The sequence below is a fragment of the Hordeum vulgare genome, chromosome 5H, assembly GCF_904849725.1.
Source record: "Hordeum vulgare subsp. vulgare chromosome 5H, MorexV3_pseudomolecules_assembly, whole genome shotgun sequence".
NCBI lineage: Eukaryota > Viridiplantae > Streptophyta > Magnoliopsida > Poales > Poaceae > Hordeum > Hordeum vulgare.
In genome coordinates this window covers 492,365,461-492,379,159 of record NC_058522.1, presented here as the reverse complement: position 1 = coordinate 492,379,159, position 13,699 = coordinate 492,365,461, and the positions used below count along the sequence as shown (strand labels likewise).

The 13,699-nt window shown below is 43.5% G+C and overlaps 1 protein-coding gene across 3 annotated transcripts; it reads left to right on the top strand.

The window, feature by feature from the left end:
- The first annotated feature begins 4,598 nt into the window (after positions 1–4,598).
- Positions 4,599–8,959, top strand: LOC123399922 (transcription factor RF2a-like). 3 transcript variants are annotated; one of them, XM_045094305.1, is made up of 5 exons: positions 4,599–4,724; positions 4,968–5,579; positions 6,027–6,159; positions 7,758–7,842; positions 8,239–8,959. In XM_045094305.1, exons 2-5 carry the CDS (start codon positions 5,041–5,043, stop codon positions 8,607–8,609), a joined length of 1,128 nt encoding a protein of 375 aa, XP_044950240.1. In that variant the 5' UTR covers positions 4,599–4,724; positions 4,968–5,040; the 3' UTR covers positions 8,610–8,959. The 3 variants fall into 3 exon arrangements, with proteins under 3 accessions (XP_044950240.1, XP_044950241.1, XP_044950242.1); XM_045094306.1 differs by having other exon boundaries at positions 4,599–4,915; positions 4,997–5,579; XM_045094307.1 differs by lacking the exon at positions 4,599–4,724 and adding an exon at positions 4,731–4,869.
- Positions 8,960–13,699: the final 4,740 nt, after the last annotated feature.

Here is a 13,699-nt window from a genome sequence, read left to right as displayed (position 1 = left end):
TCTGAACATGACAATCTTTCACCAATTTAAACCAACAATCATCAACCATAAGGTGTAATCAACACTACTAGCACACCGAGGTACCAATCTGAGGTTTGATACAAAGACTCAACACAAGAGATTGACTAGGAGTTGAAGCTCAGATGGTTCCCATGAATATGTTGATAAAGATGACGATTCCATGATAAATGGACTGTTGGTGATGATGACGGCTTTGATTTCCCTCTCCTAGAGGGAAATTTTCCCTTTAGAATCGCTCCTCCGTAGAGCAAAAGTGCCCCGTCCAAGTTCCACCTAGTAGATGGAGGCGAAAAGTCCCAAGAATTTTTGTATTTTTTCTAGGGTAAATGGGAATTTATGGCCAAAGGGCATCACGAGGCGAGCCACCACGACCCCACACTAGAGGTGCCACGATCATGGGGATGGGTTGTGCCACCTAGCCATGTGGTTGCATGGTGGGTCTGGTACTTCTTTGCTCCAATATTAATTATATATTCTGACATAATTCTTGAAAAATCCACGCTTTAATTTGTTTTGAGCTCTCAAGAATTAGAATTTCAGGTGACGGTAACCCCCCTCTCTTTGTATACCTTGCATTTCAATAGAGAAAAGACATTAGAATTGCACCATATTGTAAACTATATTATTAGAATAAGATAAATTATAGTAAAAAATAATGATGCAAAATGGCCACGCCTCTCATCGACAAGGTCAAGCCAGCTGTGATAGGGAGCGATGACAACAACACGTCGGCGGCCCATTCTAGCGGAGTGGCCATACTTCGATGGTTTTGAACTCTTGAGTAATTTTTATTATGTTTGCGATGTTTTGTACTTCCTGTGAACTTTTATAATAGCTCTGATCCCTTTCGGAAAAAGAACTCATATCCAAATGTGTTGCCTTTTAATGTATTCTAATAAGTTACATGCTAATTAATGGTAATAATTGATTAATCGCCTCAGATAGCATTACAAGTTTTCTGCATGAAGTAATATCAATTTCAAAGAGAAGTGTGTGTCATCTTGTTAACGCGTAGCGTGGTACAAACTTCTCCCGTGCAAAATAGACCCAAAAAATACCCACAAAATATCGCCTTCCTCTTTTGGAATGCCCGCTTCGTCGTGCTTACCACAAATCAACCATGACACTGTTGTCTTATGTTAGCCTTTGAGGACCATCTCCGGCTCCATCCTCATGGTGGCAAGCATCCAGTAGCACTCGTATGGATGGTTGAACGTCAGGAAAAAACCATCCTTCGTGTGGGCATTGTCGCTTCTAACACATGACTACAAATGTTTCGTCCTCGACAAGTACGTAAATCATAGGATAGTTGTATCTTTGTAGCCCATCCACAAACTTTCATCGGTCCTTGTGAGTGAAATATTTTTTGTTAGCGACGCAATCACGAATTGTAAGTGCAAAATATACCAAATGGTTCAAAGAACTCAACATTATCGAGAAGACAGACGAGTTTAATTAGGAAATTTAGTGGCACAATGGGAATTTCTCTAAAGAGAGGAAACTAATCATCACACATTTATTTTAACAACACTCATATTTTTTTTCTTTTTTGTCGCAAAAAAATCTTTTCTTTTTAGGAGACAACACTCCTGAAAACCTCTAGTATAAGAGGAACCAAAACTTTGTCACTTGCCACTTGACAAGAACTCTCCTTGTAGACACGCCCTAGCATAGCTTGTCCCCTCGTGCTCACAACGAATGAATGAAGCAGCCTAGGCACTTCCCTTTCCCTCCATTAAAAAAAGTAAATATAAAAATCCTTTATAAATAAATCTGCTTCATTTGTTAGTAGTTTAGGTTAGGGTTTTTAGTCCTCGCATTCGTTGCGCTCAGGCGGATGGCGGCATTTCTTCTTAGAGTTTGTATTTGAGGTTTTGATCCCCCTCTAGTTCCTTCGTTTGCACGTATTTGACACATCTCCGGTGTAGATTCCTATTGTCTCCTTGGGACGGTGAGGTTAGGGCTTTTTGTCATGTAGCGAGATTTGGTGTTAGGTGCTTCACATCAATGCAAGAGTTCAATAACGACGATTGTGTATCTAGGGCACTGGTTCTTAGGGGCACGTTAACAACCCACAAGTATAGGCAAACAATCATAGGAAGGTGCAATGAGGAACAAAAGGAAACGATAGGTTGTTTCAGGAATGTTTCACTCCAAGTGTTGTAAGATAGTTTCTTATAGATAGTTTGATAGAGGATAAATAGTAACAAGGTAGCAAGTAACAAAATTAACAAGGTGAATCAAGTGGCCAAATCCTTAATTCTGCTAAGGACAAGCCAATGTCACTTCTTATGGTGACTAAAATGTTCCCGAGGACACATGGGGATATTGCCAAGTTACTATCACCACTATTCATCGAATTACGTTCATTGTCTTTATAAGTGTTATGTGGGTGGATCAGAGATAAGGTACTATCCTAAGTGTAACAAATGCTTACTTATGATTATACTCTGCATGCAAGCATCCACATCTACAATATAATTAATTAAGATAAATCTGACCATGTCATTAAACAATTGGATCCAAAAGAACACCTTAGAGAATAATTCACAAACTAGGGTTTATGTTTCTATCACTCATGCAACCCATCATCCAAAAATTAATTCCACAATGCTTCCCATGGCCCAAAGATGGTGGAGTGTCATTTAGTCAACATTCACATAACAACACTAGAGGAAAAACAACACAACATAATACCAAAACATTGAACGGCCATCAACTTCACATAATTACTGGTAAAAGGTCTCATCCTCAAGTTCTAAGGGAATTACTCACAAATCATCATATTGATCATGATCAGTGGGTATAAATATATGATTAACAATCTGAACACGACAATCTTCCACTGATTAAACCATTAATCATCAACTAGAAGGTGTAATCAACACTACTATCAATCACAAGTATCAATCCGAGTTTTGATACAAAGGTTGAATAAAAGTGATGAACTAGTACTTGGAGTTGAAATGGTGCTCATGAAGATGTCGGTGAAGATGAAGATGATCCTCATGATGAATGCAGTTTGATGAAGGTTCTGTTTCCCCCTCCCAGGGAGAGCAAAACTGCTCCGCCCAAGTTCCACCTCGCATACGATGGGTTAAAGCCTCGAGAATTTTATGTGATTTTTCTAGGATAAATGAGAATTTATGGCCAAAGGGAATTGTGAGATAAGCCACCATGGCCCCGCATGAGCATGTGGCGCGATGATGGAGTAGGTTGTACCACTTGGCTATGTGGCTACCTGGTGGGCCCCCTGGTACTTCTTTGCTCCAATATTCATTATATATTTCAAAACAATTCTTCAAAAAATCCATGCTTCATTTTGAGCTCTCAAAAATTTCTTTCTCTTATGTAATTATTTTAGGTCTAGAATTTCAGTTGTTGGTAATCCCCCTCTCTTTGTATAACTTGCATTTTAAAAGAGGAAAGACATTAAAATTGGACCGTAATGTGAAATCATTAGAATAAGATACATTGTAGTAAAAAATAGTGATGCGAAATGAATGTATCACACATGCACGAAGACTTCCCCGGTTGTCAACAAGGTCAAACCGTCTCCGATAGGGAGCGACGACAGTGGCGTGTTAGCGGTCCTTTTTGGGGGCAGTGGTGGTTATTCTGTGGTCTTGAAATCTCGAGTAATTTTTATTATGTTTGAGATGCTTTGTACTTCTCGTGAACTTTTATAATAGCTGTGACCCCTTTCACAAAAAAACTCATATCCAAATATGTCGCCTTTTAATGTATTCTATTCGCTTACATGCTAAATAATGATAGTAACTAATTAATCTCCTTAAATAGTAATACAACTTTTCTGCACGAAGTAATACCGATTTCAAAGAGAAGTTTGGGTTAGCATGTTAACACGTCGCGTAGTACCAACTTCTCCCGCGCAAAATAGATCAAAAAATACCCACTAAATATCAACTTTCTCGTTTGGAATGCCTGCTTCGTCGTCCTTACCACAGCTCAACTATGACATTGTTGTCTTATGTTAGCCTTTGGAGACCATCTCCGGCTACGTCCTCATGGTGGCAAGCATCGAGTAGCACTCGTATGGACGGTTGAAAGACGAGACAAAACCATCCTTCGTGTTGGCATTGTCATTTCTACCACACAACTATCAATGTTTCGTCCTCGACAAGTAAGTCATGGGACAGCCGTGTCTTCGTATCCCACTCACAAACCTTCATCTTTTTTGGTGAGTAAAACATTTCTTGTTAGCGGCGCAATCAGGAACTAAAAGTGTGAGATATACCAAATGATTCAAACAACCCAACACTATGTGGAATAGGAGACAAATTTGCTTATGAAATTTAGTGGCATGACAAGAATTTCACTAAAGAGAGAAAACTAATCATCACACATATATCGTTAACAACACCCCTAAAAACATCTATAAGAGGAGCCAAACTTTTGTCACTTGCCACTTGACAAGAACTCTTCCTTGTAGACAAGCCCCAGCATAGCTGGTCCCCTCCTGCTCATAAGGAATGAATGAAGCAGGCTAGGCACTTCCATTTTTCCATTAAAATAAAAAATAAAAGTAAATATAAAAAACTGTTATAAATAAATCTCCTTCATGTGTTGAGTTGTATCATCATCATGCCATCTGCCTCCTCATGCAAATGATGCCAAGAAGTGATAAGCAGCAGGCGTGAGGGCGATAGATCAGCAAGGGCCGAACGCAGCTCGAATCTCAGGTGAGACAGCCCAAACCACCCTCGCCTCTCGCTCCCATTCCCTCTCCCTCCCCTTGCTCAGCATCGTGTTCTTCTTGCGACCCGGCTCCGAGATCTTCCTCCCCCTTTTCCCCCGCAAGAATTTCCACCCGATTTCCGCGCTCTGGTCGCTCTTCTTCCGGCCAAGAATTTCCTCCGATTCTTTTGCTGTGGTGCGTGTAATCTTGAGTTCTGAGCCGCGTGTGTTGTTTTTCTTGGCTCAAGCTTGATTAGCTCCGTGGACTTGCAAAAAGGCGGCGCGTTTGAGGAGATTCGGCGGGGCCCTGGTGCCGGCAAGATGAACAAGGACAGGTCCCGGATCTCGGCGGACGGCGGCGGCGACGGCCTGCCGCCGCAGTCCTCGCGACGCTCGGCCACTCCCCCGCCGGAGTACGACATCAGCCGCATGCCGGACTTCCCCACCAGGAACCCGGGCCACCGGCGCGCGCACTCCGAGATCCTCAGCCTCCCCGACGACCTCGACCTCTGCGCGCCCGGGGGCGGCGACGGGCCCTCGCTGTCGGACGAGAACGACGAGGAGCTCTTCTCCATGTTCCTCGACGTGGACAAGCTCAACTCGTCGTGCGGGCCGTCGTCGGACCAGGCGGAGTCGTCGTCAGCCGCCGCTGCCGGCGGGGGCGAGGCGGCCAGGGCGGGCCACGTGATGAGGCCGAAGCACCAGCACAGCCAGTCCATGGACGAGTCGATGTCGATCAAGGCCGAGGACCTGGTGGGGGCGCCGGGGATGGATGGGATGTCCACTGTGGAGGCCAAGAAGGCCGTGTCCGCGGCGAAGCTGGCCGAGCTTGCTCTTGTCGACCCCAAGAGGGCAAAAAGGTTTGATTTCTCCTTTAATTTCTACTATTCTGAAATGTCCATCATCTTCTGTAGAGTTCAGGTAGCCTTTTGTGAAATGCCTGCATTTTTTCTTCAACGGCATTTCACATCAAGTATTTGCTTCATCCACTGGTGAGAATCATAGCTACGGAAGGATTGAGTACACTACTTGGCATGAGTGGGTGTAAAATGCTATGCTTGCACAAGTATTTTGGTATGGTAGATCAGGTGAGAACTGAGAAAAGATAGGTCTCAGATAGGTTAGACAGTTAGAGCGCGAGGAAAGAGATCCATTTGCTGGACAGAAGTGCGATTGGAATCAGATGCCTCATGTTCAGCACCCTTATGTTTACATTCTTTAGATAGCATTTTTGTTGAAGATGAAGGTCATCTGTTTATGTGGTACACATGAGCATATGCTGATCTGTGATTCGGATGATTTGACAGGATTTGGGCTAATAGACAATCCGCAGCAAGATCGAAGGAAAGGAAAATGCGCTATATTGGTGAACTTGAGCGCAAGGTGCAAACCCTGCAGACAGAAGCAACAACATTGTCAGCCCAGTTGTCATTGCTACAGGTATCCATTATCACTTTGGAGTTTTTGTGCTTATAAAGTTTTAATCCATTTATGAGATCATTTTGGATGCGGCTAAGGAAACTCCACACATGACTTCATTATCTCAAGTTCGATTGATATATGTGTTAAACTTGCGCGTATGGATGTATTCTATCTGAAATCATTGGAGCTTAGGAATGTGTTGAATAATTTATCCAAATTCTTCAAAGTAAAAACCGTCTGTTACATGCCCTTTGGTTTAAGGTGGTTTCCTGAAGATGACGTGGAGATCTTCTGTCATATTTACATAGCATTGAATGTTTTCAAGATAAGCCATTTTAAGGATGGAAGTTCTGGTATATAATTAGCACAAGTGGCATTGAGTACAGCCACATAGTGATGATGCTGTCGGAAGCATCATGTTGTATGTTACAAGATGCAATAGGTTGTCTCCCTGTTTTTGAAACTAATACGCAACGAAATTTTGTCGTATTGCTATGCCATGTGCGTTTTGGAATATAGTGATAATATTGAGGTACCACTTGTTGGTGGGCTAGTTGGCAGGTCTCAAGCTATACCCATAATAGATGCACTAAAAATAGAGATGGTATGGAGCACACTTCAAAGCAATATCATAATAAACATAATATACATATTGAATAAATACCCAATGCATCTGACCACTTCTCACCTGTGGCCCATGGGCAACGATCTGTGTGATAATTAAACCTTGCTTAAAAGTACTTTTGCAATACTCTGTGCTTGCCTGCTTGTGTTTGTGGTTTCCCAGTCGAGAAGCTTAAGTTGAATCTAAATGCAAGTGTTTTTTCATAATCATAAGCCTTTCTGTTAGATGTCAAAAGATTTTTAGGCATTTCCAGAACTTGGATTGACCGGCTACTAGTCATTACCAAGTTCTAAAACGTAACATAGATCATCATGATAGTAATATACTTCCTCTGTTCCTAAATACTTGTTGTTGGGGAGAACTAGACTAGTTCTCTCCAACAACAAATATTATGGTACAGAGGGAGTAGAAGTTTATAGGAAGGAAAAGAAAATGCGGTGTACAAAGGAAGGTAGTAACTATTACATGAACAGGAAGAAATACACATTGTGATCTGAGAAAGAGAGCCAGTGCTGCCCATTTGTGGTGCAGTTTTTGGCTGTTGGTATTACGGGGTTTCGTCCATGTATCTTCAGAATGTACTACATGCATTTTCTGTTTGCAGGAAGGTGGACCTTTTTTATACTGTATATCATATTCTAAATGGATGATAAAAACAGTGTAAACCATGTGTGGAACGTGTGCCAACGTACAGCAGTTTGGCATGCTGATATTTGAATGCATTGAAGTTCCTTCTGGTCAAACCTACAACTGTTAAGGCTATAAACATGGTATTTCTGCCTTCTAGCAACTGGATTTGCCCTCAGCTTGCCGTCAGTCAAATTTACTGTCTTCACATCTCATTATCCATCAAAACACTGAATATCATATATATTTTTCGGGATGAAGATACTTGATTTCTATGCCCATCCCCTATTTATTATGTAGTGATAAATCGTGTGTTTAATTCAGATAGCTAATGACCATTCTTCAAATTATGTTCCTATGCCAGAGAGATACCAGTGGGCTAACAAGTGAGAATGGTGAATTGAAGCTACGGCTGCAGAACATGGAGCAGCAAGTCCACCTACAAGATGGTAATACACATATTTATGACCCCTAAATTTGCCTGATTCTAGTTTTAAAAACTAGACATTATTAGGTGTACAGCATAAGTAATAAGACTTTGCAGGTCACGCTGATGCATATAATAGAAGAAGGGTTAGAAGATCTGTCAGTTGTGTGTTAGAAGAAGTCAGTTGTTTGCAATCTGAGTACCTGTATAATAGGAACTTTACGATGTCAATGATTATAAGAAAAACCTTTGTGCATCTAGTCTACACTGTACACCAAGCATATCACAGATATCATTTTTTTCTGTAAAAATACTTCTCTGATTATACCTTTATGCTCGTCATTCCTTAGACTGCATGTATGCAAGGAAATTTATGAGTTTTATTGTTTCCTTAACATTCTTTCCCCCCCTGGTGCAGCTCTAAATGACACCCTGAAAACGGAGGTTCAGAGGCTGAAGGTGGCGACAGGCCAGATGGGCAACGGTGGGGGGATGCTGATGAACTATGGCGGTATGTCGCAGGCGCCACACCAGTTTGGAGGAAACCAGCAGATGTTCCACAACAACCAATCCATGCAGTCTCTGCTAGCGACGCACCAGCTGCAACAGCTCCAGCTCCACCAGCAACCCCAGCAGCAGCAGCAGCCGATGCGCCCTCAGCACCACCACCACCAGCAGCAGCCACTGCACCCGCTGCAGGCACAGCAGTTCCAGCAGGCGGCACGCGACCTCAAGATGAAAGGGCCGATGTGGGGCGACGGAAAGTCGTCGGGAGGCGGCGGCATCTGAAACAACTAGGTGCGGAGATGATGATGATGATGCGCAGGTGTAGTGGCTTTCGTGTTGGCTTTGTAGTTTGGGTTAAACGGTTGGGATGATCGATCACATATGTTGACAGTGCCGCGGGAGGCGTTTGTCTGTAGTTGAAGGAAGTCGCTTTGGGAATTCTAGGTTGAACCTTTTGGTTTTGGTCCGGTAGAGGAGGCATTGTCGCATCCGGTTATGGACATACTCCATGTTGCTGTTGTTATTAGCTTAAACTCAGGCGCTGATCGGTTTGCCGTTGGGCATATGTTAGAGGAAATGAACAGACTAATTGTAAGACTGCTAGTGTGCTGGAACCATTTTATTTGTTACCATTTGTTTCTTGGTTCCGATGAGCATTTTGCAGCCAGATCACTGCCTAGGGGAAGGTGTCGATGCTTTTTGGGAGGCTTCTTGTGGACAAAATCACTGTTATGACCTTCTTAGCAAATATGGGCACAGAATGAACTCGTCACGAAACAATTTTACGATCTAACCTTTTTAGAAACGCTCGTCACGAAACAATTTCACGATCTAACCCTTTTTAGAAACGCCGTAATCCGTGGCGTTGCAGGTATACTGTGAAACGTCAGCGCAATATGGCGTTTCCTGACAGCAAAGCAACGCCAGTGTACTGTAGCGTTTCTTGCCAACAGTGCAACGCCAGCCTCCGTGACGTTTCTAGGGGCGATATCTGTCCCAGCCCGCCCCATCGCCCACCAACCACCGTTTCTTCCTCTGTTCCCAGCGAGGCTTGGCGAAAAACTACTCCCTCCTCCTCTAGATCCCCCCCCCCTTCAATCTCCCTCGTTCCTCAACCGTTTTGTGGGTTCTTTGGGGCAAATCAAAGAGGTTGGTAAGCTCCTTCAATCCCTTTAATTAATTTTTGCAATAATTTTGTATTTGTGGAGCTTTTTTGCACTAGGTGTAACCTAGGTTTTGAAGTAAAATCAATATTGTGATGGTTAATGCCTATGTTTTCAAGTAAAACTAAATTTGTGATGGTGAATGCCTAGGTTTTTGGCACTAGGTGTAGTATTTGGTGGCACTAGGTATAACCTAGGTTTTGTTCATATTATTGGCACTAGGTGTATGCCTAGGTTTTGTTCATATTATTAGCACTAGGTGAATACCTAGGTTTTTGGCACTAGTTGTAGTGTGATTCTTTTTGGCACTAGGTGAATGCCTAAAAGAATTTGTTCATATTATGTAGGATGTTTCGGCCGGATAAATATCCAGGCCTTGATGATTTCTACGAGCAGAAGCATCGTGCGGTGCTAGTGGAAAGAGGAGAGGTAATTATCCTGGTCTTGATGATTATTTTTCTATATTCTATGATTTTCATATTGTGACAAGTTAAGAGAAGTAATAAATTATGCGTTTGTTTGTTTAGGATCCTCCACTACTTTTGTTGAGGGGGCACAACCCGAATGAATCTCTCTTATATGACCATCAGTATGAGGCTTATTTTAGAAGAATGGATCTTCTTCAGTTTGTGCTCAACTTTAAAGGCATACCACCATGGTTGAACGTCACGACCCTTACCGCCCTTACGGACCGTTGGAGGACGGAGACGCACTCATTTCACCTTCCTCTTGGTGAGATGACCGTAACTTTGGAGGATATTGCTATGATCATCGGGCTTCCGGACGAGGGTAGGGATCTTACAGGGAAGGTTAGGTCTGATGGGTGGCGAAAACGGGTTGCAGCATTGGTTGGTGTTGAACCTGAGCCGTGGACTCATGAAACCAGGAAGGATCCTAGGCCATCCGGCGTGTTGTTCTCGTGGATACAGAAACATTTTCGCAAGTGCCCAAAGGATGCTAGTCCGGATGTTGTGGAGAGGTACGCCAGGGCTTACCTATGGAATCTTTTGACCCAAGTGGTGTTTCCGGATGGCACGGGGGACACAACCTCGTGGATGTTCTTGGATCCTCTTCGTGACTGGGATGTTAAGTGGAGTTGGGGTTCGGCGGCACTAGCCTTCTTGTACCGTCAGGTAATGCTTAATATGATGTATTTTCATTTTATTAAATAGGTATTTGTGTGTGGTCGGTTAACGTGTGTGCAAATCTGCAGTTGGATGGAGCATGTATGAGGAGTAAGCCGACATCCACTCTTGGAGGTTTCGTTTGGGCCCTATAGATTTGGATGTGGGAGTGTATCCCTGTTGGCCGTAACCTCAGCCTTCCTCCGGAAGAACCTTGGAAGTACCCTTTTTGACAGGGAAGAGGAGCGGTACCCCCACTATCGCACACACATGGGCTAATGTCCAATGGTCGAGTATCGCAGCTATGGGGCGGTACAAGGCATACATAAGCGAGCTTGACATGCTGACTTATGAACAGGTAATTAGCCAAATGATTTAGCATCTTTTCTGGAAAAAAATCGTGCATGGGCGAGTGACTTGTTGTGATGTAGGTCAATTGGAGGCCGTACACGGTACTTAGGCAGTTCCCTCTGAGCAATATGTGCCTTCATGACCAGCATCTTTGGCGTGTGTGGTGCCCCATGATATGCTTTTTTGCGGTGGAGTGGCATCTTCCTCATCGTGTTTCAAAGCAGTTCGGAGTCCAGCAACGCAGCCCGCCGGATCACGTCGAGACAAGTGTGGTGCTACATAAGTGAGTTTTTTGTATCACCTGTTGATCAATGTCTAACACGAGAAAATGGAACTGATGTATTATTCTAATGCTTTGTAGGACAAACCGGCAAAACAATAAGAGTGTCATCAATTGGGAGGAGCACCACATTATGTGGGTGGACATGTGGAATGCTCACACGAATGCTCGAGTTGAAACTGATCTAACACCCGACACTGACGAGGCGGCATATTTAAGGCATTTGGAGTGGATTCGTAAAGAGTACAAAGTTATCCACAAGGGTGCTTGGACTCGTTCCGATTGCTTGGACTTACTGCCAAGTGAGGCTGCTGCTGCTGCATTCAACAATTCTACCAGGGAGACAGTTGGAGCGCATCTTGACTATGGCCCTCTCCATGACCGAGTGGTACGTCCCTCCTTTAAAATATGAACATGTGTCATTTATTCGTGGGTGGTCTGTCACATATGTTTTATCCAGGGCACGGAGCTATGAAGATGTATCAACGATAGTAATGTGGTGCTTGGTCGTGCCCCAAGTCCAGAAACGGACGGGCTTGTTAGAAGTACTCTGCAGGTTAGATGCCTTGTTAACCGTTGTTTTATTTTTTGTAGCTCTGTTAGCATATTAACATGTCAATGTCTTTTCCTTGTGCAGAAGGTCGCCAATCGATGCTGCACACTAGCCGCTTTACTGTCTTACCATGATGTTTCATCCACCGATGTGCAGGCACGTGCTCAGGACAGAATGGATGTGCATTCTTCCGCTTGTCCGTCTTCCATCCAACCACGTGCTTCTACCGCTCGTCCGCCTTCCAGCCGACCACGTGCTTCTTCGAGCCAGGCACATATTGAGGAAGTTGAAGAAGAAGAGGAGACAGACAACGAGGCCGCGGATCTGGACTTCATGGAGTTTGGGGCTTCGTAGATGGAAGACGCTCCGCAACCAATTCAACCTACTCAGTCGACAGAAGAAACACGTCGAGCTAGCTCAAGGAACATCCGACGTCCTGGCTGGCAGAACACTCCAGAGGGCTACGTCACTAAGGGCAAGATGCCTGCAAAGAGAGGGAGGAAGTGAAGTAAACGCAATGGAGTTCCCATAACTCTGAACTTGTCATGTCATTTGAAGTATTTATGAACTTGGCTTGTAGTTTGAAGTATGAACTATTAGTGTTATGTCTTTTGAACTACGAACTATTAGTGTCACGTCGTTTGAAGTATTTATGAACTTGGCTTGTAGTTTGAAGTATGAACTATTAGTGTCATGTCGTTTGAAGTATTTATGAACTTGTCATGCTGTGAACTTTTCAGTTTAGAGTGATAATATTTGGGTATAAACTATGAATATTTGGGTTTAGACTGTGAATATTTGGGTATAGACTGTGAATATTCGGGTATAGACTGTCAACATTTGATTTTAGAGCTTCTTTGGATAAATATCATTGGGAGGCTTCTCACTCTCACCAATCAACTTGTCGATTTCTTCGGAGTGCTTCAAAAAATACTCATTGAGCTTGTAGAAGGTATATTCAGCTATTACCGTCACCGACAACTGACGTGCCCCCTTCAAGACAAAGCTGAAGCACTCAACAAGATTGCTTGTCATGTGGCCATATCTCATGCCTCCTTCGTCACATGCACGTGACCACTTATGTCTCTCATCAATATTCCTTTCTAGGAAATCTTTCCCACCTTCATTTGCCTTCTCATAGATTATGTTCAATCGTTTCGTGAACGACTCAACGGAGAAGGACACACATGCGGAGTTAAGATCCTTCACCAGATCCTTGTTCTTACAAGCCCTGTAAAAGTTTGCAATGAAGTGTCTCATGCACCATCGATGGTGAAGCCTCGCATGCCCTGGCATGTGAACATCCACGACCTTCAACATGCCTTGGTGCCGATTGGATATGATGCATACCTCCCTATTGGGAGGAATGATTGTGCTTTTCACAAGTCTCATGAATCATTCCCAGTTGTCTTGGTTCTCCACGAACACCAAAGAAAATGCCACAGGCAACACCTGATCATTAGCATCACGTGCCATTGCTATCATTAGTGTGCCCTTGTATTTGCTTGTCAGGAATGTTCCATCTATAGACAAAACCGGATGACAATGCTCAAAAGCTGCAATGCATGGGCCAAACGTCCAAAAGGCACGACGGAACACTCCTTCAATATCTTGGACATATTGGTACATTCCGGGGTTTCTATAGGCCATCGCGCCCAGCAACCTGGGTAGCATGTTGTACGCCTCTTCCCATCCACCGTACAACATTCTAAGAGCGACTTGTTTGGCCTTCCATGTCTTCCCTTACTTGACCTTATATCCAAACCTCTCATAAACCCAACTCATCAACAACTTCACTTTAATGGTTGGATCCTCAGCTATATGTTTCTGGTATTTATAACCGATGAATTCTGAGGTTAGCTGACAGTGTGTCGTCGGTGCTTCATCGGTCGGAGGTGTGC

Bases quoted from the DNA above. Each gene is read 5' to 3' on its own strand.
- LOC123399922 (XM_045094305.1), top strand. From the start codon at position 5,041: ATGAACAAGGACAGGTCCCGGATCTCGGCGGACGGCGGCGGCGACGGC. The intron at 5,580-6,026 runs GTTTGATTTCTC...ATGATTTGACAG, and splicing joins GACCCCAAGAGGGCAAAAAG to GATTTGGGCTAATAGACAAT. The intron at 7,843-8,238 runs GTAATACACATA...CCCCTGGTGCAG, and splicing joins GCAAGTCCACCTACAAGATG to CTCTAAATGACACCCTGAAA.